Source organism: Lepidochelys olivacea (assembly GCF_965140295.1).
Source record: "Lepidochelys olivacea isolate rLepOli2 genome assembly, chromosome: 5".
Lineage (NCBI taxonomy): Eukaryota > Metazoa > Chordata > Testudines > Cheloniidae > Lepidochelys > Lepidochelys olivacea.
The window spans coordinates 129795380-129822343 of record NC_140415.1 but is presented as its reverse complement, the minus strand read 5'-3'; the positions used below and the strand labels follow the sequence as shown (position 1 = coordinate 129822343).

General features: G+C 42.3%; 1 protein-coding gene across 4 annotated transcripts in view; it reads right to left on the bottom strand.

The window, feature by feature from the left end:
- GAK (cyclin G associated kinase) overlaps positions 1-26964 on the bottom strand; it is a 145157-nt gene that overhangs the window by 56376 nt on the left and 61817 nt on the right. For all 4 annotated transcript variants that reach the window (XM_084628028.1, XM_084628027.1, XM_084628029.1 and 1 more), the window contains 6 exons: positions 10939-10988; positions 10700-10848; positions 7771-7893; positions 5195-5328; positions 3249-3443; positions 1568-1685 (listed from right to left, as the gene is read on the bottom strand). In XM_084628028.1, coding sequence (XP_084484154.1) covers positions 1568-1685; positions 3249-3443; positions 5195-5328; positions 7771-7893; positions 10700-10848; positions 10939-10988 — 769 coding nt within the window. The remainder of the gene's footprint in view (positions 1-1567; positions 1686-3248; positions 3444-5194; positions 5329-7770; positions 7894-10699; positions 10849-10938; positions 10989-26964) is intronic.

Here is a 26964-nt window from a genome sequence, read left to right as displayed (position 1 = left end):
TTAGTAATTTGGGTTGAGAGAGAATTCACATGCAAGCTTTACTTTTATAGCCTGAAAAATGTTAGCATTTTTAGTTGAAAGAAAAATCATGAAGCAACAATGTTCTGTTGTCTCCTGCAGAGTGAAGGATAGTAAGGAGACTATGCACTGAGCCAAACCCCAGATGGAAGCAGGGCACTGGAATAGATGGACCTCCTAATCTGTGCGGGATGGAAATTCCTGGAATCCCACTTTGCTACAGGCCCAAATACCTATTCCAGTTGTGGTCTCTGTGTTCTGGACATTTTAAAAAAAAAAAATCTCACTATCATACAAGTTATCAAAGAGGTGTATCATGGTGCCCCCCCATGATCATGGTAAAGTATATTATACGCCAACTCTCTTGCGATGGAGAAAGAAAAGGAAGTCAACTCTTGAATGTTAAATGTGCTAGGATGCATGCTATCTTGTTTATGCAGCTGTCAGATGGCTGGACCTTTCATGAATACAGTGAGGCAAGGCACCAAAACAGATATTGGGGGTCGGGGGAAAGAGTCCCTATTTTTAGAGATGCTGAGCATCCATAAAACACGCTGACTTCAATGGGAGCTACTCCATGCTCTGCACTTAGGTTTATAAGTGGCTTAATTTTTCATATATGTGCACTTTGGATAGTAATTTTAGGTGCACACACTGTGAAAATCATCGTCCAAGTTAAGTCATCTTAAGAAAATGAGCGTCAATTCTAGCTAGAGTTAATCACTTACTACATGCTCTGAATAATGAAGAATCAAACAAACAGTGACATTTTATATCTAAAATTCAATCTCCCCAGAACTGGGAAGGATGGTGGTCTCTGTTTCAGTGAGAGTTCAGATAGTCCAGACAAGTTCAATCTGATACTGTATCTATCACAGAATAAGTCAGAAAACATAATTCTGTTTTTTAGTGCCATGACAATAGCAAGGGATTCCAAACAAACATTTTACACAACTGTAATCAGACAGCCAAGAAGGTAGCTGTTTAAGATTTTGTTTTAGGGATTTACTCTTGGCAATTGATGTGATTAGAGAGCCTGTATTATACTGCGGTTTGACTTTTAGACACAAAAAAGTGATCAACCTTCCTTTTGGTGGGAAATAAAAACAGATGAAGACTCCTGGCTAAAACATGAAGTTCTGATTTTTTTCTTACTTCTAAGTAAGGAACTTCGGCAGAACTTCATGGAGAACAGAGAAGTCCAGGACAGGCGCTCCAGGCATAAGACACTGGGGATAATTACCAGTTGTTGAAATGCTTGCTTACCAGAAAATGCTGAAAAAGGAGCAACTAACTGTACACTTCTTGTCAGAATGCTGACCAGAGGCTGCATGTCATGACAGGACTGAAAGGGAAGGTTGAACTCCTAGCCACCTGAAAACCTCAAACTCTTTTCTCAAAGACAGATGAGCACACAGAAGGGCAACAGTAAAACCACTTAAGTCAAACTACTAACAACCAACAAACACCACAGTAATCATGAAAGAGACCATGGGGATTGTTCTGCGACGAATAAACCCTGTAAAGGTTCCATTAAGTATGTCGTTACCTTGGCTTGGAGTCTGCCTCCTAATGTTGACCTGGCATGATAGATCACAATGAGAACATCACCTTGGACGGTTATACCCAGTTGGATTATGGCTTTGCCATCCTCAGTTTTGAAGTCTCTGAAGAAAAAGCACATCTCATGTTAAGTTTCAAGAAAAACAACTGCTTTGAAATTGATGTGTTTTTACCTGTTCTATCTGGTTACTCCAGGTCCTTCTAGGCAATTTAGAAATTCCAGAACTTTGTTTTACTATGGAACTAGGACTTGATATTTCAGAAAGTAACGTCTTTTTTAGAAATTGTCCCTCTCCCCACAGGAGACTGAGGACCATCTAGACCAGCCTACTATCTTGCACAGTGGCAAAGAATCAGATTGCTGTTACCACACTATTGAGCTGACCATAAAACTAGTTACCACACTACTGCACGCATCACAGCAGTGAGACACTAGGTCTTCCTAATGCCCATTCCTACTGCTCTCCTTAGCTTATTGCTAGGTTAGATAGATTATCTCCCAAATTTGCTTCACACTCAGTGCCCCCCTCTCAAGGAGGAGCAACCACCTTTCCCAGCTTCTATAACAGTATGTAGCTCTGCCCCTTGAAAGGATCAATTTCATAGCTGCAGAGAGCTGTGGGTGAGGTCTGAGCAGGCATGTGAAAGTTGTCAGGGGCAAAATGACAGACCATCATGCTGGTAGCACAGATGCATCTGCACATGCTGGGTTCCTGAAAGACCACTGCTAAGCTGTGGTCTTCCACCACTTTTCCAGTTCATCTCTCTGCGAAGCTCTCCTAATCCAGTGTGTTTAGAAGGTGCAACCCCATTTGTATCCCCTATTTTTAACTCCCGGAAGCAGGCCTCACCTTCAAATGTCAGTGGAATCTTTCTCCGCTCCTCCTTACCACCAGAGTTTGGGATTTGAAATAGAGGATTACAATAATATGCTGCTGGTACCAGTTCTCTTCCTGCCTAGGTCCCAGACTCTCCCAGAAGCATAACTCTGACACTTTCACATTCAAATTGCCAAGACTACAGCAATCCTGCTCAGCTCAATCTGCTCCTGGAAGAGCTGACAGGAACTGTTGCTGTGTAACAGTATGAATCCAGTTGAATTTAGGAAAATAATTCAGGAGAGTCTTCCGATTAAGAGATCATGTGGGAAAAACACAGCCATTTTAAATCAAAACGGAGTTGCTGCCATTTCTATACTGTCTTTCCCCAGTTCAGGTGCTGCTTTTAATCACTGAGCCAAAGCTGAAAACAAGTTGCTAATCTCTGTTGTGAGCTCCTGATCTCATTTTAAATGGCCAAGTTTTAATAGGGATGTATTGACTTAACATATAGAATTTCACTAGGCACAACCTTAACACATGTTATATCTATCCCCTGCACAATACCAAGGGTTTAAATGCGAGTCTGAATACGAACTATCCGCTGCTCTGAGACTGTGTATGGAGTTAGGCCTTCCAGACAGAACTTGGGTAGAGTATCCCCAGGTCTGCCCTCAGTGACCCCCAAGCAAAGGCAGAACAGACTGGTTCTTTCCGTGCAAGATTTGTATGAAAGGTGTATTCGCTGCACCGGCACAGTAATCTTTGGGGAGCAATGTTTCAGTATTAAAACAGCTCCAGAAAGAGTTCAACCTTAAGTTTAGGAAACAAGTTACAACCTGCACTTACTTCATTTTGTCATATTCCTGTGAAGTAGTAGTCACTCTTTCATCCCCAACATAAACTTCACAAAAAGGCCTACAGCCATTTCGCAGCTTGCTGAACAGAGGAACTGGTGTCATGGTAATTGATTTGATAAGGATTGGCTTGCTGTGAGGAATAATGGGTTCTTCTGAAATCATGTCACACATGTACTCTATATACCTGTCAAAACAAGAGGTATTCGTTCAGAAAAACAATACAGCCTAGAAATGCATGATTCAAAACTTACCTTGTCATTGTAAATATTCAATTCAACAGTGTTGCATGACACCATTACTCATAAGCATAAGGGAGTGCATTTAACAGCACATTAGGAAACTTAAGTCTGATTTTATCTATTTCAAAGTCAACCTTGCATGGAAAGAATGAAACAGAGAAAAGGGGAAAACAATCTAAATGTGTATGTCTAAACACATTTCATCCATGGCCAAAGGAGAGTTACTACAGCTGTATCCATGCACAAATTCCCATATTGTTCTAACTTAGGCACCTATATGGCCCCCATCAACAGTAGTTGAGTGCCTCAGTCTTCAAAGCATTTCTCCTCCCAACACCCCTGTGAGGTGGGGGATATGCTAATATCCCCATTGTACACATGGGGAACTGAACCACAGAGGGACCAATAAAGGTCACATAGGAAGTCTATGATAGAGCAAGGAATTTCACCCAGCTCTGTCAAATCCCAGACAAACATTCTAACCTCCAGACCATGCTTGGATTCATCCTGGTCAGAATGCACTGACTATTTCAGTAGTGGGGCTTTAAAAAACTTAAAACAATTTTAACCAAGTCGTATCTAATTTAAATAATTCTAAACTGTAGTGTACAATTTTGCTCCTCTGCAGTTTGCTAATCCACACACCTCCTTTTCAGAAATCTCTTTATTCTGAAAAAGCCCTGGCTGAGATGATTTAACTGGGAATTGGTCCTGCTTTGAGCAGGGGGTTGGACTAGATGACCTTCTGGGGTCCCTTCCAACCCTGATATTCTATGATTCTATGATTCTATGAAAGGCAAAGATTTATTGGCAGATCCCCTAGTGAAGTCACTTGTTACTTAGATTTCAGTACTTTTACAAAATCTAAATACAGTAGACCTGAAAAACTCAAGTTATACTACAGTTGCCAAAATAGATGATACAATGCATCAAAATGATATGCATTTACTCTTTTTAAAGTAGTATGTATCCTCTTATTCACTAAATATGCAATGAACTGACTTCAAGTTAATACTTGTTATACTTTTGGATTCTGTAAGTCTGAAGAGTGCTCAGACAGCTGGAACTTACGTCCACAATGAACAAGCTATACTTTTTGTCTCTTCTACATTTGAGACTATAGGTTATACTTTGCTTTGTAAAGAAGTATTTAGGACAGTTTTCATTTCAAGCATTTTACAACCTCAGCTTTCATTCTTAATGTAGTTCCAATACACATCATGTTGATTTGTTCAGTAATTAGGGTCACATGAAAAATACAAAGATCTTGCAGAATTCAAAATTTACCCAGTTCTATAGAAAAGGAGTACTTGCGGCACCTTAGAGACTAACATATTTATTTGAGCATAAGCTTTCGTAAGCTACAGCTCACTTCATCGGATGCATTCAGTGGAATTGAGCTGTAGCTCACGAAAGCTTATGCTCAAATAAATATGTTAGTCTCTAAGGTGCCGCAAGTACTCCTTTTCTTTTTGCGGATACAGACTAACATGGCTGCTACTCTGAAACCAGCTCTATAGGTGACTCATTTGGTTTTTCACGTTTTATCATTCTAACAGGCTAATTCCTAAATCAACTACCTTGCCCTACAAATTGGTGTGCTAATTTTTTTTTTTTTTTTTTTTTTTTTTTTTACAGTACATGTTCATATGTAGATTTGCTTCAACAATGCTTTGAAGAGAGATTGATACTGTACCTTTTATGAGAAGGCCAAATGCCAGGTGGACAGCGTTTCATACTGAACATATAAACCGCAGCCTCCGCAGTAGTGAAGAGACGGCAAAAACATAAAAAAGAGCAAACTACAACAGCAGATGCTGCTCTTCCATCCTACAAAAAATTGTGACCTAAAGTTATTAAACCTAGTTGAAAATGTTAAGAAAATTACTGAAGAACATGCCTGTCTACACAAGAAGCCAAGTTCATATCCTTTATTTCAAGTTATGAACTAGGCATAATTTAAGTTGATAATGGCTGGTTTTGAACCACAGTTTTACTAATAAGGCTTTAATGTCGTGGGATCAGTGGCAAATTTCTTTAATAATTAAAATTAAATGTTTTTAAAGATGAAACATAAAAGCTAAGCAAGAAATAAACTGAATTAATTGCTCATTTGAATGCTAGCAATTACTGAATAGCTACTAACTTGAGCTTTATATTATCTCAGAGTTCTGAGTGGTCATTTTCTTAGCATCAGTACCCAAATTTTTAACCACATTGTCTGGCTGCTGAGTGTGAGATCCATTTTAGGCACTTCTTCTGCTGACAAGTTAAGGGGCTTCCATTACAGCGCCAGTAAGCCTTGAGGTGCACAGGAATAACCAGCAAAGCCATGCAGTCAACATTGGCTCCAATTCCTGCCCGGCAATACATCTTTGGTAATTACTCATATTTAGAGGAACACAGAGGGAAGTCTGAGACATTACAGAAAAATTCTTGAGCAAAAATGTCATTTTGACAGGGCAAAACATTCAGGAAATGCAACACAATTAAGACCACATAAGAGAAAGAAATAGTTAATTGGTAAACAAGTCTCTGATGACAGAGCTTTGCACTTCATACAGAAGCTTGATAATTTACAGAACGGAAACAGGAGAAATGTCAATATAAGGGGGTTGTGAAAAAGAAAAGCATGTACTTCAGTTAATTTGTCCCACCACATTTTGATGGGAAGGTGGTGACTGAATATAGTAACAAAGCTAGTGCTTGGATCAGAAGTCATTAAGAGAGTAATCCAATGCAAAAAAAAGTCTGAGCCTGCTGAACTCTGAAGATCTCTCCCCCACACCCTCCCAACAACTTCAAAGCAAGTTAACAGATTATGGCTACATTATTTCACAGTAGGAGTGCAACCTTCTTAAAATACTATGTACATCAGCAAAATATGAATTTCAGTAGCACAGGTCAAATATAGCCATTTGGTGAACTATTTAAACTGGAAGGCTTATTTAAATGAAGTCATTGTAGTTTTATCATCGAGTTCTAAACGTGACTGTTCATTAAGGATGACCATCATTCTGTCTGCATAAACCCCAAGTTATTAGGCTTTACTACAGGTGAACACGTAAGGGAGGGGGTATAATGGTGCAGTGCAGCCTCCTGACAGCTACTTCATTCTATGGGCTAGAATGGCAGCTTCTGCACCAATTGTGAAGGAATGGTAGGGCCACTGGATGTATTATTAGAAATCCCATAGCCCCTCTAAGTCTAGAAGGCCCTTCGTTAAATGTGGCTTACGTGGGGCAAAAAGCTTTACTTGAGGTTTCCACATAAAGATTACTTACTTCTAAAGTAGCAGGGCTTATATTATGAAATACAGTGTTACTGGTTCATTCAGGGGAGGCCCTGCACAAATACATGGGTAAAGAAGAATTATAAATCCTTTACATTAATCCTTAATTTTGTTTTTCCAGCTCCTTGCATGCTGTTTCACCTCTATGGGGAAATATCAACAGAACTACGATCATCATTAAGACACTATCTAGTTCTCTGAAGTTTGTTTAGCTCCTGGATCACAGCTTCAGAATGAAAGACACTTTAGGCTTATGCAGTTACTCAGAAAATTTACTGTATCTTCTAATTAAAACCACCAGTTCGGAGACTTCTTTTGTTTTTCTGGTTTCTAAACAGAGGAACTTCTAGTAAGAAGAATCTGAGATCTGCATATGGCAGGTATTGCTCTTTTCTATTAAAGTAGAGGAATTTATGCCAGTACTATGTGGAGTGTCTGACCTGCAGCCATACCTCACTCAAGCTTTCCATCATGTCACATCTCAAACAGGGCTGAACCATGTATGTGCATTAAAAAGAGATCTCCATAGACTATTGCAAGAAATGGTGTTAACTCATGAGATATCACTCCTGAGTCTGTACTGAAACAGTGCCTTAAGCATGGTATTTAGAGACACTACACTGGTGGAGGTACCATCTTAGATGTCAACTAGACTCCTAAACACACATGGAATTTTTAAACAATCACAGTTTTTCCTGTGAGAGCTGTGTATTAACTAAAGTTGTACTGGGAAGCAAAAAGGGAATGTATTTAACTTTTCTTCTTCTTGACCTATTGAACACCAAATTGGTGCAAGTTACACTATTTTACCACATAAGCTCCTTTTTTTTTTCCCCAAAAGAAAACACACACGTAGACTGCTACAGAATTGGCTTAAGACTGTAAAAATCAATGTTACTCATAAAAGGATTAATACTGCAATCCTCACGGTCACCAAAAGCTGGACTAGATGAAAAATTTCAGATGTACCTACTACTTACAAGGCAGTGTACAATGCAAACTTTTTTGTGATCTTGCTTTAGCCATAAATGCATGTTCTTGCAAATGCTGTAAAGGTTTTGAAGATTTGGTGCACGTCTTGCTGGCCAACCACATTCAGAAACCTGGGTTGGGGAATGAGGTAAGAGGTAAGAAAATAAAAGTGACTACTACAACACTTATATAAGCTGTAACAACAACAAATTGGCAGTTCTGCATGTAAATATTAAATCCAAGAACAAATTTAAACAGGAGCAGTCTCAAATGAGATCTTAATTTGGATAAGCTCTTCACAATATTCAGCCCGAAAGGTCCTTAATCCTGACTGTTGTCTCTGGGTGCTACAGCAATACAAATAAACAGCTACAACATGAAGTTGCACAAGGCTGTTTAAATATCGGGGGTAAGTTACAATAAAAACCACACTGCACCAAGTCTCAGAGGCTGGGTCAGCTGGCTCAGGTGGAGGGGCTACAAAATTGTAGTGTACAGGTTTGAGCTTGGGCGGAAGCATGGGCTCTGAGACCACCCACATCATGGGGTCTCAGACCCCAGGCTCCAGTTTGAGTCTGAACATCTACACAGTAATTTACAGACCCGCAGCCTGAGCCCCGCGAACTGGAGTCAGCTGATCCAGCCCAGCTGTGGCTGTACTGTGGGTCTTTTATTGAAGCATAGACAGACCCCCAAACACACTACGTAATCCTCCTAAAAAGACTGTCTTAATGTCAGGGTCAGAAAAAATTGGCAGAACGGAGAGTTCTGCTGACTTAGGCAGGTTCTGGGCACCCAGAAACTATATTAGAATGGGAGAAGCTATTACATTAGAATGGGAGTCAAAATAAGCTGGGAGAGGATTCAAAACTAGCATTAACTTCAACTGTAATGAACGCAAAAGACAAGAAAGTTCTGAGAAAGTCTTGTATTGGTGGATGAGCATAGGAGCGAGAACTTAAGCATGAATTAGAGAAATAGCTGCCTGCCAGGCCTAGATTATCCACAGATGAGGAAACATCCATTTTGCAATGGCTAGTCAGTGGAGTATTGAAGTTATAAGCATGTTGTGTTCCTCTGTGATCGTAACATCACAATGAGTCTCAAAGGTGAGTCTTTCTGGACACTGAAGGAGTCTTGAATGCTATTAGCTTCTGACATGGCTGCTTTCATTCAGCAGGATACTCTAAATTTAGAAACTGTCTTCTTTTTGTGTCCACAACAATGAATTAATGAGTCCAATTTGTAGCATGACTATATTGTGGAGACAAAATTTTTGCCCTGCTAATATCCAGAGAATTAAGTAGCATGTCCTTTAGGTGTATGAGGTTCAAACAAAGATGAAAAGAAAAAGCTTCCGGATTCAAGGGAAACAAAGAGCTTATTTTCCAGAATAAATTTCTGTGTGTGAAGGAAACCTTGTTTTCATAGGTCTTCAAATACCTCTGGCTATTGATGGGAACCTTATCAAGATCAGTTTGAGCAACAGCATTTGACAAGTGCAGATCCACACTTACCTTCTGACTACAATGGAACAAGGAAGGACCATGTCACTGACCGGCTAAATGAACAGTAAGGCCTGACAAACTTCAGGAGGTCACTTAAGGCTTTGGATTTGCCAATTTCAAACAGTGCCTTCACCCATGCCAAGGAGGCTCGGGCTGTTACTGCATGGGCAAACAAACACTTTAAATATGCCTGCTAAGGAACTGTATATCTTATGGGTAGACTCGAGTTTTCTGTCCAGGGAATGAGATTTCTGTAAACTGCAAATGTGATTTGAATTGGAAACTTTGGATAAAGTTAGACTTTTTTTTATTATTAATTATTATTATTATTATTATTATTATTAAAGGAAAAATGGTGCATTTGGAGGACCTTTTTAAATTTTTTTTAGTGTTGGAGGCATGTTGCTGATAAAGCTCTTACTTTCAGGATTTTTCCAAATGCATTATGGGTCACAATAATCTTAGCATTAACATTGTGCACCCCAGAAACCTTTAGGCGAAGACCCTAAAGATCCCTCAATCTTTCAGGCTTAGTCACTTTCCAGGCAGCTTGAGGCAAACAGCTCATCCTCCCTATCTGAATTCTAATCCTCAGGCTCCCATTTGCAGACAGAGGGAATTCTCTTTTAGGTCTGAGGTGCTACCTCGTGTCCTTCTATGGCGAGGAGGGGACTTGTGGGAAGAAGGGGTAAATGGCAAGGACAGGCCAATGGAAAGCACGGTGCTGGGCAGACACATGATTTGGGGGGAGAAGGGGGCAGAGGAATATTATTTAACTCTTATATGGATGAAGAGGGATGTTAATGGAGAGATCCCATCTTACAGCTTAAGGTCCAAGAAGGGACCTGGAATAGATGAGACTTCCAGACTATCCAACACTAACACAGAGAAGGGCAGGCTGGGTTATGCTGCATCCACCATTTCAGGAAGCAGCAAGGAGTAGGCATGGCTAGATCGCTCACTTGAGCGAGGGCGACATTTGTGGGCTGGGTCCAGATGGAAGAGAAAGATGGAAAAAGGAGAAATCCCAGTAGCGAAGCCATCATAAGTAGCCCCCACGGCAGTGAGGGAAGCCTCTGCAAACAGGTGGAACACAGGTTTGTTCCTGAACCTCATGTACTATATACATATACGGAGGTTCTGGGTGCCTAGATGTTTCTTCAGCAAAGCTACACCATTCCAGTAAGTGGAAAAATCCTTCCTATTACCAAGTCTGAATTGGTGGTAAAAGCATGGCAGAGGTAATGTTGCCATGAGACCTTTAACTTTTGTAATTGCTCATTTGTGAGTTTAACTATGCATCCTAAACATTGGATTGCAGAAAACTGTAGCATGTAATACAACAATTAGTGGTAGATCTACTCAATTTATTGTGTTCAAAGACCTACTAAAGGAAAAAAATCAATATGCAAGAAAAACACATACACACCCTATTATGAAATCTTGAAGACCTGTATGTTCTTGGAGATAGATTGTAAACGGCATAGTGTCCAGGGTGTTTAGAGTCTAAAAATAACCGTACATCTTCTATGTTATTTTTGATGGCAGATTCTACACCTTCTGCTGGAAAGGACATCACTGAAAACAGAACATCACCAATGTTTGAGGTATCAACTTTTACAAAACCACAGTTAAAAACAATGATTAAGAAAGATGAAGCTATCATACCAGCAATTCTGGAAGTGATATATGATATATCTAAATCTCCCTTTGCATAACTGAAATAAAAAAAACAGGTCTAAGTTAATATATTTAAAAAATGAATTCATTCAAATGCAAATAGAAATTTCTGAAGCAGTAGTAAGAGCTCTGCTTAAAGCAGGATAGCTGTGCACTGCAGGGTAACACAAATACTACAAGACCAAATACATTTAGCTAAGAAAGGTAGCTGTTGTGGAAATAGATTAGATTTTCAAATGGAGACTTTTTTTTTTTTAAACTTGCACTTACGCATGAGGAGGCTAACAAATCTTAACCAGTGCAGTTATGACATATGGTGGCATGACTGAAGCAACTCACCTGCTTATCAACTTCCAGCTATTCAAACCTTTTTATCAGTATCTTCCTACGTTAGGTACTTCTATGGACCTCATTACTACAGTATCAAAGTGTCTCAAACTTTAATGCATTTATCCTCAACGCCCTATGAGGTATGGAAGTGCTATTATCCCCATTTCACAGATAAGGAAGTGGAGCACAGAGATTAAGCGACTTACGTAACAGCACACAGGGAGTACGGGGCAGAGGAGAGAATTATACCTAGGTCTCCCAAGTCTCTGACTAGCACCCATCCTTCTTTCCTACACAGGCTCTTATTTCCTAAGCAGTAATTAAATGTTTCCCATTTTATGATTTATATTTGAATTCTATTTTGGAGACTATCTAGTAGGTAAATTGAATATTTAAGATGCACTTCCATGAAAAGTAGCCAGTATGAATTTACAGAAGACAGATCATTGCTAAAAATGTAAGGAAGAAGTTATGTATATACAGCATTTGAACTGGAAAGTAGCTTTTGAAAGAGGGCTTCAAGACACTAGCAGGTAAGGTATCGTATTGTATTGTACTGTATTGTATTGTACATGGGTGGACCACATAGGTAGCAAGCTGTTCAGCAATAATAAGTAAGCAGGAAAGAAAACACTTACGAGGTACAGAAAACTAGATCAAACTACAATTAGTATTTGGACAATTTGTTACAAGGGGGTTTAAATCTGTCTACGACATGGAAGATAAATGACTTGTAATGGTAGTAATCTATATACAGTAGGGTTACTCTAAGAGGGGAAAAAAGGAGACATCATCATGAAGTCTTCCTGCAGGATAGAGAATAAACTAAATGCTAGCATTAATCTTCAGAGATTCTGTCTGCTCCACCACCACACAGCTCCTGGGGACTTTGAAAATAGGGGGCAGTAAAAAAAAAAAAAGTCCAAAACAAAAACACTTTTTTTTACAAAAAAAAGTTTTGTAGCACTTCCCAACCCAAGATCTCAAAGTGTTTTATGAAACTTGACAGCTCCCTTATGAGGTAAATTCCTATTACCACTATTGTACAGATTGAGGAACAAAAAGATGAAGCACAGATGACTCACTCCAGGTAGAAGTCTGACCCAGCCAGGAATAGAAACCTGATCCCCTGACTTCCACGTTGGTGTTTCGCCCACAAGAACACCATTCCTCTCAAAATAGCTTGGACAGACAAGGCGCACAGACAGATAAAAATGGAAATCTAATTTTCTATAGGTAAATATGGTAATGAAGGCACAGATCTAAGGGCATGGTACAGGCCAGTTAAGACAAACTCCTCTAGACAACATTTGATTTATCACTTTATTGAATGTCTGCTCTAGATGATCAATCAGTGTTCATTTGACCTTCAACAGGGATCAATTCAACCATGTGCTGAAAGGGGAAGTGTTCTAGCCATACCAATATTTATGCCTTTTTCTGGTGGAAGTAGCCCACTTGTCAGCCCTCAGGCATAGTGGGAAACGTAACAGGAAATGAAGAGGTATGAATTATTATTTAGCGCTGTAAAGGTATTTAAACAAAACCAGAAGCTTTAGCTACATGTTCAACAAATAGTTTACCTATACAAATGAAGGCTCATTTTATCAATGGGCCTTGACAAACAGTGGCTAGATTTAGTTTGCTTAGTAGTAAACTCGATTGGGGGGGGTGGGGGCAGGGGGGAGAGAGTCACACACAATGGGCAAATATCTAAAATTAGCAACTAAATTCACAAAACAAGCTGGTTAATACAACTATACCTAATTACCTTGGACTGCTAACGGATACAGGTGTGAAATGATGAAAAGTTAACCAAGAAAAAAAAAATGGTCAGAGGAAATCAGCACAAGATATCAAGAAATCATAGCAAATGATTTTGAATGACAAATCACATTCATTCAATTCATGTGCTAATACTTGAAAGTATCCTTCCTTTTACAAGTTTGCCAATTCTTAAAGCAATGAACATTACCAAGTATGCCGTTTATGTTGCAAATTATGTTCTAAAAGGAGTCACAAAGGTAGTCCTCAAATTCACACCAATCCTGTACGACATAGCCTTGTTTCATAAAACAGAATTTAAACATCGAGCCATCTAGTGCCAAACCAAAGTTCCATGCACTGAAACAAACCAAAGCCCATTTCTGAATTGAGCCAAGAAACAAAATGCATCCGATGAAGTGAGCTGTAGCTCACGAAAGCTTATGCTCAAATAAATTGGTTAGTCTCTAAGGTGCCACAAGTACTCCTTTTCTTTTTGCAGATACAGACTAACACGGCTGCTACTCTGAAACTAGTAAAGAAATTATCCAGCAATAAAAGGCACCTAATTGTTGCCTGGACTCTTAGGCTGTAAACTCCTTGGAGCAAGGACCATGCCTCCCTTTCCATTGTGCAGCAACTAGCAAAACAGGACCCAGATCCTGACTGGGGACTCTGTTACCACAAACACACACTAGTGGAAATTAGCAAGTTACCCAGTTTACCTTCTGGCAAGTACATAACCCACACTTCCCAGAGACTACACAACAAGAACAATAATTATTAGTCTCAAATATTACAACACCGTTAAGATGAACAAACTTTTGATTTACCAAGTTTGAATCAATATCTACTGTACATGAAAAGAAGAGACTGAAGACTGTTTGGCATTTTAGAGTTCAAACCATTTAAGAGAGGAGTTGTCTAAAGCTAGGTTTGAGACTTACATGCATTTTATAAAAATTATAGGTTGTGAAAACTGTAAAATGTACCTAACCATCTGAAGTACTACATATGTATTAGTTATGCTCAGATTAATGCAATATAAAATAGGACTAATTAAAACAAATCCTATTTTAAAAGTGTTAGAATTAAAATATTGACATGGAGTAATCTTAAATCAAGCATACAGGATAGTAAGGCAAAGCTGCAGATTTGAGGGTCCCTATGAGTATGGTTGAAGTGACTAAGAATAGAAGAACAGGTTACAGAAGCAGTACAGGAAGAAACAAAATCTCATTCATTGCCACCTTGGATACTGGCTCAATGTCATCTGGGGTAGTCAGAGGTATTGAAATCCCCTAGTCCTTACAGGGCCAAAACCAAAGCAGATTCCATACAAAATTGTGAAGAGGTCAGAGGCAACCTTCTGGGCAATACCTGTGCACGCAACAGCTGTGTGGTAAGATCATTCCATCACCCTCCCAAATCCAATATGGTTACATTCAATCACAAAAAGTATTTAAAAAAAATAATAAAATGGTGGAATGGGCTGGACCAAGAACCTTATGGGCTCAAATGTTCTCTATTAATGAAAGTCAAAGAAGCAATGTTCGAGTTGCTCAGCGAAGTCCCATTCCAACCAACTTGACCCAATCATCTGAGTGAGACAACCGTCAGAAGCAGCTCAGGAGCTAGTATTTTCTCCCATAATGTAAGAAAAAGTGACCGCTTATCCTAAGAAATCTACCAGCAATAAAACTCTTGACGTGTTTACAGAGCCCCTACACCCTAATGACTCATTTCAACCAGTAGAACTGCAACACACAAGCTAACTTGGGACGAAGGGTCATGATTGGTTGAGTTCCTCTCATGTCAGAATGGTCCCACTAAAGATTGATGTGAGCTATTGACCATGGCCTGCCTCTAAGTATACTTAGATTTATGAATTGTTAATAACAATTACAAACCAGTTGCTTCAGACGTGGCCTACACAAGAGATTTGAATGAGTTTTAACTATTAACAGAATAAACAGGCTCTTCAAACTTCCTTAAGATCGTTAGTTAGACTAAGCTCGAGGGCAAGGACAATCTGTGTGGGTTTGTCAAATGCCTACCACAGTGTGACCCTGATTCATGACTGGGGCCCATAGGTACTAGTGCAATACTCAAAATCATCATAATGAATAAAAAGTCTGAAACAAATGCTAAATTTCTTAGAGAACCCATTTAAAATTATCTTCAGCTCAAACTTATTTATTTATAAAGTTAACAGAAAATTCATTAGGAAATCTCAGTGAGTAAGTACTGTAAGTTTGGGGAGGATGCTCTGTAGTCACCATACAAAGAGGATGAACTCTAGTTTAGAATGCAAAGATCAACCTTACTAGGGAGTCACAACCAACACATCCATAATACAGCACTAAAACTTTGCACAGAACTTGATAGAAATAAAAAATATGGTCCCTGCCACAAAGAGATTAGTCTAAATCAAACAATTACAGGAAATTATCGGGTACAGGAATTGGGCAGTATCCCTTTAAATAGTTTGAGAGCCCTCTAGTGATGCTCACTGTGTTTCCTATTTAGGAAACTGCCAGAGCAGCAGTGTAAATATGTAGTCAGGTCTTGCATCTTGTGTATTTAATTAAAAGTTATCTGGACTCCACTGCGCCCAAATAGTTCCTTCATATTAGATTTGTTGTGTGAAAAGTCAAGGACAAAAAAAAATGCACATAAGACAAAGGAAGCAGTAAGAAGGGGAGGGGGGGTGAGCATTAAAACAATGAAGATAATGTGAGGTGTATTCTATGCCCTGGTCTACACTAGAACTTTAGTCGAATTTAGCAGCGTTAAACCGATGTAAACCTGCACCCATCCACACAATGAAGCCCTTTATTTCGACTTAAAGGGCTCTTAAAATCGATTTCCTTACTCCACCCCGACAAGTGGATTAGCGCTTAAATCGACGTTGCCAGCTCAAATTTGGGGTACTGTGGACACAATTCGACGGTATTGGCCTCCGGGAGCTATCCCAGAGTGCTCCATTCTGACCACTCTGGACAGCACTCTCAACTCAGATGCACTGGCCAGGTACACAGGAAAAGAACCGCAAACTTTTGAATCTCATTTCCTGTTTGGCCAGCATGGCAAGCTGCAGGTGACCACGCAGAGCTCATCAGCAGAGGTGACCATGCAGAGCTCATCAGCAGAGGTGACCATGATGGAGTCCCAGAATCGCAAAAGAGTTCCAGCATGGACTGAACGGAAGGTACGGGATCTGATCGCTGAATGGGGGAGAGGAATCTATGCTATCAGAACTCCGTTCCAGTTTTCGAAATCGCAAAACCTTTGTCAAAATCTCCCAGGGCATGAAGGACAGAGGCCATAACAGGGACCCGAAGCAGTGCCTCATGAAACTTAAGGAGCTGAGGCAAGCCTACCAGAAAACCAGAGAGAGGCGAACGGCCGCTCCGCATCAGAGCCCCAAACATGCCGCTTCTATGATGAGCTGCATGCCATTTTAGGGGGTTCAGCCACCACTACCCCCGCTGTGTTGTTTGACTCCTTCAATGGAGATGGAAGCCACACGGAAGCAGGTTTTGGGGACGAAGAAGAAGATGAGGAGGAGGAGGTTGTAGATAGCTCACAGCAAGCAAGCGGAGAAACCGGTTTTCCCGACAGCCAGGAACTGTTTCTCACCCTGGACCTGGAGCCAGTACCCCCCGAACCCACCCAAGGCAGCCTCCTGGACCCGGCAGGCAGAGAAGGGACCTCCGGTGTGTGTACCTTTTAAAAAACTATACATGGTTTAAAAGCAAGCATGTGAAAGGATTAATTTGCCCTGGCATTCGTGGCTCTCCTGGATGTACTCCCAAAGCCTTTGCAAAAGGTTTCTGGGGAGGGCAGCCTTATTGCTTCCTCCATGGTAGGACACTTTACCACTCCAGGCCAGTAGCACGTACTCGGAAATCGTTGTAGAACAAAGCATTGCAGTGTATGTTTGCTGGCGTTCAAACAACATCCGTTCTTTATCTCTCTGTGTTATCCTCAGGAGAGTGAGATATCATTCAGGGTCACCTGGTTGAAACAGGGTGCTTTTCTTCAGGGGACACTCAGAGGTGCCCATTCCTGCTGGGCTGTTTGCCTGTGGCTGAACAGAAATGTTCCCCACCGTTAGCCACGGGGAGGGGGAAGGATGAGGGGGTAGCCACGCGGTGGGGGGAGGCAAAATGCGACCTTGTAACGAAAGCACATGTGCTATGTATGTAATATTAACCCTGAAAGAGTGTAGCCACTGTTTATAAAATGTGTCTTTTTAAATACCGCTGTCCCTTTTTTTTTCCTCCACCAGCTGCATGTGTTTCAATGATCACAGGATCTTCTCCTTCCCAGAGGCTAGTGAAGATTAGAAAGAGAAAAAAACGCACTCGTGATGAAATGTTCTCTGAGCTCATGCTGTCCTCCCACACTGACAGAGCACAGACGAATGCGTGGAGTCAAATAATATCAGAGTGCAGGAAAGCACAAAAATGACCGGGAGGAGAGGTGGTGGCCTGAAGAGAGGGCTGAAGCTCAAATGTGGTGGCAGCGTGATGAGAGGAGGCAGGATTCAATGGTGAGACTGCTGGAGGATCAAACCAGTATGCTCCAGTGTATGGCTGAGCTGCAGCAAAGGCAGCTGGAGCACAGACTGCCACTACAACCCCTGTGTAACCAACCGCCCTCCTCCCCAAGTTCCATAGCCTCCACGCCCAGACGCCCAAGAACGCGGTGGGGGGCCTCCGGCCAACCAGCCACTCCACCACAGAGGATTGCCCAAAAAACAGAAGGCTGGCATTTAATAAATTTTAAAGTTGTAAACTTTTAAAGTGCTGTGCTTAAAGTGCTGTGTGGCATTTTCCTTCCCTCCTCCACTTCCCCTCCTGGGCTACCTTGTAGTCATCCCCCTATTTGTGTGATGAATGAATAAAGAATGCATGAATGTGAAGCAACAATGACTTTATTGCCTCTGCAAGCAATGATCCAAGGGAGGAGGAGAGGGTGGTTAGCTTACAGGGAAGTAGAGTGAACCAAGGGGCGGGGGGTTTCATCAAGGAGAAACAAACAGAACTTTCACACCGTAACCTGGCCAGTCATGAAACTGGTTTTCAAAGCTTCTCTGATGCATACCGCGCCCTCCTGTGCTCTTCTAACCGCCCTGGTGTCTGGCTGCACGTAACCAGCAGCCAGGCAATTTGCCTCAACCTCCCACCCCGCCATAAACGTCTCCCCCTTACTCTCACAGATATTGTGGAGCACACAGCAAGCAGTAATAACAGTGGGAATATTGGTTTCGCTGAGGTCTAAGCGAGTCAGTAAACTGCACCAGCGCGCCTTTAAACGTCCAAATGCACATTCTACCACCATTCTGCACTTGCTCAGCCTGTAGTTGAACAGCTCCTGACTACTGTCCAGGCTGCCTGTGTACGGCTTCATGAGCCATGGCATTAAGGGGTAGGCTGGGTCCCCAAGGATAACTATAGGCATTTCAACATCCCCAACAGTTATTTTCTGGTCTGGGAATAAAGTCCCTTCCTGCAGCTTTTGAAAGAGACCAGAGTTCCTGAAAATGCGAGCGTCATGTACCTTTCCCGGCCATCCCACGTTGATGTTGGTGAAACGTCCCTTGTGATTCACCAGAGCTTGCAGCACTATTGAAAAGTACCCCTTGCGGTTTATGTACTCGGCGGCTTGGTGCTCTGGTGCCAAGATAGGGATATGGGTTCCGTCTACGGCCCCACCACAGTTAGGGAATCCCATTGCAGCAAAGCCATCCACTATGACCTGCACATTTCCCAGGGTCACTACCCTTGATATTAGCAGATCTTTGATTGCGTGGGTTACTTGCATCACAGCAGCCCCCACAGTAGATTTGCCCACTCCAAATTGATTCCCAACTGACCGGTAGCTGTCTGGTGTTGCAAGCTTCCACAGGGCTATCGCCACTCGCTTCTCAGCTGTGAGGGCTGCTCTCATCTTGGTATTCATGTGCTTCAGGGCAGGGGAAAGCAAGTCACAAAGTTCCATGAAAGTGCCCTTACGCATGCGAAGTTTTCGCAGCCACTGGGAATCGTCCCAGACCTGCAACACTATGCGGTCCCACCAGTCTGTGCTTGTTTCCCGAGCCCAGAATTGGCGTTCCACAGCATGAACCTGCCCCATTAGCACCATGATGCATGCACTGGCAGGGCCCATGCTTTCAGAGAAATCTGTGTCCATGTCCTGATCACTCACGTGACCGCGCTGACATCGCCTCCTCACCCGGTATCGCTCTGCCAGGTTCTGGTGCTGCATATACTGCTGGATAATGCGTGTGGTGTTTAATGTGCTCCTAATTGCCAAAGTGAGCTGAGCGGCCTCCATGCTTGCCTTGGTATGGCGTCCACACAGAAAAAAGGCGCGGAACGATCGTCAGAGCAACGGCAGACAGAGGGAGGGGCGACTGACGACATGGCTTACAGGGAATTAAAATCAACAAAGGGGGTGGCTTTACATCAATGAGTATTTCAGGCAGGACTTCACGGAGGGTTCCAATAAGAAATGGTGCACCTAAGTTACCGTTCTTATTGGAACAAGCAGGTTGGTCTGGCCTCTGATTGATACATGTCTAGATTTACCTCGCTGCACCTTCTCTGTGAGTGACTGCAGAGTGACCTAGAGGAATGAGTCCCCTAGACGGGAGAGAGGGAGGAAGCAAAAGAGTACAAAAAAAATCTGGTCTATTTCTTGTTCTGATCCACTCCATCTATCTTTTACATCTTTGGCTGGCAGCAGACGGTGCAGAAGGACTGCAAGCCATCCACATCTCATGGCTGCACGGCAGAAGACGGTGCAGTAGGACTGCTAGCCATCCTCATCTCTTGCCTGCCTGGCAGAAGATGGTACAGTACGACTGCTAGCAATCCGTATCGCTTGCCTGCTCACCATAAGATGGTTCAATAGGACTGACTGCAGGACTAAAGAGAATGACCTGGTCAAGTCACTCCAAATTTAGTCCCTGTGCACATGTCTGCCCAGGCGCTCTTGGCCGACGTGGCCAGGAGCACCTCGGACATGACAATGACGGCTACCAGTCGTACTGTACCGTCTGCTGCCACAAGGCAACGGGTTGATGCTGCTGTGTAGCAATGCAGTACCACATCTGCCAGCACCCAGGAGACATACGGTGACGGTTATCTGAGCGGGCTCCAGGCTTGCCGTGGTATGGTATCTGCACAGGTAACTCAGGAAAAAGGCGCGAAACAATTGCCTGCCCTTGCTTTCACGGAGGGATGGAGGGAACGGGGGCCTGACGATATGTACCCAGAACCACCCGCGACAATGTTTTAGCCCCATCAGGCATTGGGATCTCAACCCAGAATTCCAATGGGCATCGGAGACTGCGGGAACTGTGGGATAGCTACCCACAGTGCAACACTCCAGAAGTCGACTCTAGCCTCGGTACTGTGGAAGCACTCTGCCGAGTTAATGCACTTAGAGCATTTTCTGTGGGGACACACACACTCGAATATATAAAACCGATTTCTAAAAAAACGACTTCTATAAATTCGACCTAATTTTGTAGTGTAGACCTACCCTATTATGAATGAGTCTTCTCCATTCAGGTATATTTAAACTGAGTATGACAGAGGAAGACAGGAGTGGCGCTCAGGAGGAACCAAGGTGTGAGTGGGTTTTGAAGGGGAGATGATGCCCGGCACAAAGGCGCTCCAGGCACAGGGGACAGCATGGAAAGAGGCACGAAAATGAAGAGAGCAGAGAATACGAACAAGCAACAAGGTGACAAGAGTGAGCAGAGGGAAGGTGAGAGCAATGAAAGTTGGGATGTAGGTAGTGCCTTAAATGGGAACAAAAAGTTTGAACTTTTGGTGCAAGAGAACCGGAGCCAGTGGAGGTTGAGAGAGCTGGGGAAAGAAGGGGGAGGAGAATGACTTAGCTGAAAAAGCAGAAAAAGAGTTTTAAGTGCTGCACGTTACATGGACTGACGATAAGCAAGTCAGGAGGTTAATATGAGAACCAAGGGGTAGTCATAGCTTTGCAGCTGGGGAATCTGAGGAAGAGGCAAATTTTAATAGACATATTGTAACAGGAGAAACAAGATTTGGCAAAAGCCTCAATGGGAGGACAGAAGGCAAGGGAACTATCACAAGTAGCTCCAAGGCTGTGAACATGAATGATGGGGGAAGATAGTGCAGCTGTTGAACATAATGGCAAAGGAATGAAAGGAAGATTGTTTAAGTAGTAAGAAAAGAGGTTCAGGTTTCACTGTTTAAGACAGTGGCTCTCAACCCACCACCAGTGGCCTGCTTGCGGCCCAATCAGCACACATCTGCAGCCCATGTGATATCCTCAGGGCCATACAAAGTTGTATATATATTTTGTGGATGCGGCCCACAGAACACAGAGAGCTGCATATGCAGCCCACAATGGTAAATGGTTCAGAGCCACTGGTTTAAACAGAATGATGGAGGAGCCATCAGGAAAAGAACAGGAAGATGAGAACTTGAACAAAGAGAAGTGGAAGATCTGAGAGTCATGTGGCACCACGGAAGGGATTAAGATCACTGACAGGAATAAAAGGTGATAATACACAGACACTTGTAGAGCACCAGAGAGGATCCAATGACAATACTGCTGATGGAACAGGTATCAAGGCCAAGAGAGAATGAGGCTAGGGAGATATGGAAGCCCAAGAACCTGTGTCTCTAGTAAAAGGTTGTCAAATTCGTCAAAGGCACCATAAATACTGAAAGGAATAAATATGGGGAAAAAGTCCTTTAGATTAGGGCTTGCTGGTTACTTGCCAGGATAGTAGAAATCAGATAAAAGAAGAATCAAGATGTTGAATATGGAAGTCAAAGCCATGTGAACAGACAGCTCTCTCAAGGAACCAGGAAAGAGATTACCAGAGCCCCTCTTTCCCACTTTGGTCTTCCCAACTCTTTTTTCATCCTCCCTCACTCCCACCCAGAGCTATCTTGGCTCAAAGGTCTGCTTCCCATCTAGCTATGTGTGCCAGGATCAACCTAATTGGGACTTCAGAATCAGTGCAGCCATTTAACAACTCCTTCCCTGGCAGCTGCCATGCAGATATTAAGCAGGAAGCAGATATTATTTCCACTCACATTCAACAGCTGACTGATACACAAAAGGAAAGGAAGGGGATTTACGTCAGCAGCACTGCCCTCCACAAACTAGTCAAGATGATGAATGCCGCCCTCTGTAACCCAGGCTATGAGATACCACATCTTTGAAAATTTGCTACTCAGGTGCAAATATCTTCATCACTAACGGCTTTAATTCTCCTGGTTCCAAATGTTGTTTTCCCCCAACTCAACACAGATTCCTCAGCGAGGAAAACAAATGGCAATTCTGGTGCTTCCATTTCATGCATTTGAATTATCAAAGGAAATATTAAGAGCAAAACACCCCATCAAAAATAGCACGAAAACAACAGCTGCACAGATACTCTTCAAAAAAATAATTGGCTTTGGAGCTGACGCCAGGCATGAGAAGTTTCATCTTGAATGGAGAATCTTGAGAAAGTTGTGAGCATCTGAAAACAGGGTTTCACCCTGACCACATCAGCTGCAAAAACATGGCTATAGCAAACAACTTGGGAAGTGGGCCTAAGGGAGGTACAGGAAGCATGGGTGTTTGGAGGATGTAAATACTAGAATGTAGAGGAGTGGCAGAGTTATTTAGGGGAGCACATTAAGAGCTGCAAGCATCTGGGGACTTGAACCCACGTCTGATATTCCCACCATGCCACCGGAAGGCCATGCAGAAATACAGCCAAGAAGCACTGTGGAGAGGAGGTGCTGCAGGTCTCTGTTCCAGGCCTGACTCTGACCCTGACTCTTGCTTACAGAACCTAGCTCTTGCAACTCCTCCAGCTGCTGCCCAGAAACTACAACCCTTGATGGGCAGAACTCAGCCCAGCTGTGATTGCTAGACCACGCTGACTACAAGAAGATTAAAATGAGCAAAGAAAATCTTTCCAAACCCTAAAACCAACTATACCATGGCTTCATATCTGGAGTTATTGAAACTAACAAACCATTTAAGATTTTGCTCAGCCCACAGCATTTGCCAGTGATCTAATAGATCTTTTCACTTCCTAAAATTATATGGAGTGTTAAAGAATCATTTTCTTTGTTAATCTTATTGATAATGCAAGATTATTTATTAGTGACTTAATAGGTCTTTTCTAGGATTCCATGACATGTTGGTCCAATAACAGATTACCTCACCCACCTCGTCTCTATGACATGCAACATCATTTTTAATATGGAGCAAATGCAATGTACAGTAGAATACTTATCCTGCTTCTTGCCTGACATACGCAGGACAATGAACTTATAAACTTCAAGCATCCATGAAGAAACTATCTAAACTGAAAATATGCTTGGTAATACTGACTAGAATCAGAGTAGACAGAAGTGCTGTTTAAAATGTGAGATCCTGAGAAAGATAATCCATCATTTAATTTTAATTTTGTTTTATTCCTTTATAACTAGGGAATACACCTGATTTTCTTACTCAAAAAATCTTTAGAATTTTATATAATCTGTGGAAAAGGGAAACAGATGCAAAGTCTAAGAAAATTAAGTCTAATGAAATCTCAAAAATAATTGATATGAGCTTGGATAAAAACACTTTTACCTGGGCTGAAAACTTACTGAAAGACTATGAACAATAGATAATGATCTACACCAATGTTCCATGCCAAGTTGGGAACGTTATCTAGAATGATACCTGCAGGGATCTCTTTTAGGCCTGGCATTATTCAATCTTTCAATTAACTGAGCCAGACAAAGAAGAGAAACTGATAGGAAAAACTTAAATTCCTATGTACCCCCTGTTTTGGGCATAGAATCATAGAATATCAGGGTTGGAAGGGACCTCAGGAGGTCATCTAGTCCAACCCCCTGCTCAAAGCAGGACCAATCCCCAATTAAATCATCCCAGCCAGGGCTTTGTCAAGCCTGACCTTAAAAACTTCTAAGGAAGGAGATTCCACCACCTCCCTAGGCAACGCATTCCAGTGTTTCACCACACTCCTAGTGAAAAAGTTTTTCCTAATATCCAACCTAAACCTCCCCCACTGCAACTTGAGACCATTACTCCTTGTCCTGTCCTCTTCCACCACTGAGAATAGTCTAGAACCATCCTCTCTGGAACTACCTCTCAGGTAGTTGAAAGCAGCTATCAAATCCCCCCTCATTCTTCTCTTCTGCAGACTAAACAATCCCAGTTCCCTCAGCCTCTCCTCATAACTCTCGTGTTCCAGACCCCTAATCATTTTTGTTGCCCTTCGCTGGACTCTCTCCAATTTATCCACATCCTTCTTGTAGTGTGGGGCCCAAAACGGGACACAGTACTCCAGATGAGGCCTCACCAATGTCGAATAGAGGGGGACGATCACGTCCCTCGATCTGCTCGCTATGCCCCTACTTATACATCCCAAAATGCCATTGGCCTTCTTGGCAACAAGGGCACACTGCTGGCTCATATACAGCTTCTCGTCCACTGTCACCCCTAGGTCCTTTTCCGCAGAACTGCTGCCTAGCCATTCGGTCCCTAGTCTATAGCTGTGCATTGGGTTCTTCCGTCCTAAGTGCAGGACCCTGCACTTATCCTTATTGAACCTCATCAGATTTCTTTTGGCCCAATCCTCCAATTTGTCTAGGTCCCTCTGTATCCTATCCCTGCCCTCCAGCGTATCTACCACTCCTCCCAGTTTAGTATCATCCGCAAATTTGCTGAGAGTGCAAACCACACCATCCTCCAGATCATTTATGAAGATATTGAATAAAACCGGCCCCAGGATCGACCCCTGGGGCACTCCACTTGACACCGGCTGCCAACTAGACATGAAGCCATTGAACACTACCTGTTGAGCCCGACAATCTAGCCAACTTTCTACCCACCTTATGGTGCATTCATCCAGCCCATACTTCCTTAACTTGCTGACAAGAATACTGTGGGAGACCATATCAAAAGCTTTGCTAAAGTCAAGATACAATACATCCACTGCTTTCCCTTCATCCACAGAACCAGTAATCTCATCATAGAAGGCGATTAGATTAGTCAGGCATGACCTTCCCTTGGTGAATCCATGCTGACTGTTTCTGATCACTTTCCTCTCATGTAAGTGCTTCAGGATTGATTCTTTGAGGACCTGCTCCATGATTTTTCCGGGGACTGAAGTGAGGCTGACTAGCCTGTAGTTCCCAGAATCCTCCTTCTTCCCTTTTTTAAAGATTGGCACTACATTAGCCTTTTTCCAGTCATCCGGGACTTCCCCCATTTGCCACGAGTTTTCAAAGATAATGGCCAATGGCTCTGCAATCACAGCTGCCAGTTCCTTTAGCACTCTCGGATGCAACTCATCCGGCCCCATGGACTTGTGCACGTCCAGTTCTTCTAAATAGTCCCTAACCACCTCTTTCTCCACAGAGGGCTGGCCATCTATTCCCCATGTTGTGATGCCCAGCACAGCAGTCTGGGAGTCTGGGGCAGATTTGGATAGAACACATCTATTAATACTGAATTTTAAATTTAATTTTCAAAGTCATACGCAAATTATTCTGGGGCAAAGCCACCTAACAGTGTCCTTTGAAAGGTGAACTACAAAGCAAAATCTCAACATGGCCTGGGCATTTTACTGCTCCGCGATGTACACAGAACATTAAACTTTTTAATAACAAGTACTGTTGCTTATATCTTCTTCACTGTACTAGCTCACTGCCTCACGTACTTTGCAACACACGGAGGCAGGAAAATATCCCCATTTACAGATAGGGAACTGAGGCACAAACTTCAGACCAAAATTTTGAAAAGTGAGTGATAAGGTTAAATATGGATTTAGAAGCCTACAATTATGCACTGCTTTCTGAAAAAATCTTCTCCTATATGACTTGCCCAGGGTCAAACACGAAGTCTGTGGCAGAGCCAGAACTTGAACCTGTATCTCCTGCATCTACTGGTCCAGTGCCATAACACAGCCATCCTTCCTCTCAGTCCTGTGTCACCTCTCTTGTCTGAAGCACTCAGCACACTTGGAAGATCGAAATACTGCTGTTGCACTCAGCATTCATGGAGGACATTAGCAACACTAGAGAATCCTACTAGTGATGTCACACAAGGCTGCTCCAGCACTCTCTTCTCCCCTTTTTCTGAAATTGCCTGACCCTGGTGACCTTTAGGGCCCACCACAAAGCTTGTCCTCCCTCCCTGACCTTTAGGGATAGGGGAAATTGTGAGGCTCTGTACTGCTACGGGCTGAAATGCTCTTTTTTTCCCCTGCTTCTGAGTTGTTTCCTGGAGAGTGACTGAGTAAGTATTTTATTTGTTTAATAAACAATTGTGCAGGGACTCCCATTTATTGATGGATACTGTTTATTGCTGGTTCAGAAACTTAAAAAAAAATACAACAGTTTAAAGGAGGCTTTATCAGCTGGAGCCAGAACTCAGATTACAGCTGTATGTGACCTCACTATCCAGATCCTCCAACAGGAGGAAAGGAGGACCTGATTTCTAATATGGTATCACTTTTTTAAAAAGAAAATTGAACATCTGTACACCAAAGAAACAGTAAAAGGGTATTTTCTGCATTGCAGCCAACCCTTCAAGTTCAGCAAGTATTGAAAAAAAGGAGGCGTTGCCAACACCAAAAGTACAAAAAGGGACCCAGATAAAGTGGAAATTCAGCAAGTAAACAATGAGATTCAACCTGGCTAATAACATTAGAGGGTAAATAAGCCCAGAGTGCTGTTTGACAGGAAGGAGACTCTCTTGTAAAGCACTAATGCTGAGTATCTGAGAAAGTACCAACAAATAAATTACATGTGATCTTGTAATGAATACAGCAGAAAGAATTATTGGAACATTGGCCCACACAGAGGCATCTAAATCATGGAAAGAAAGTCCATT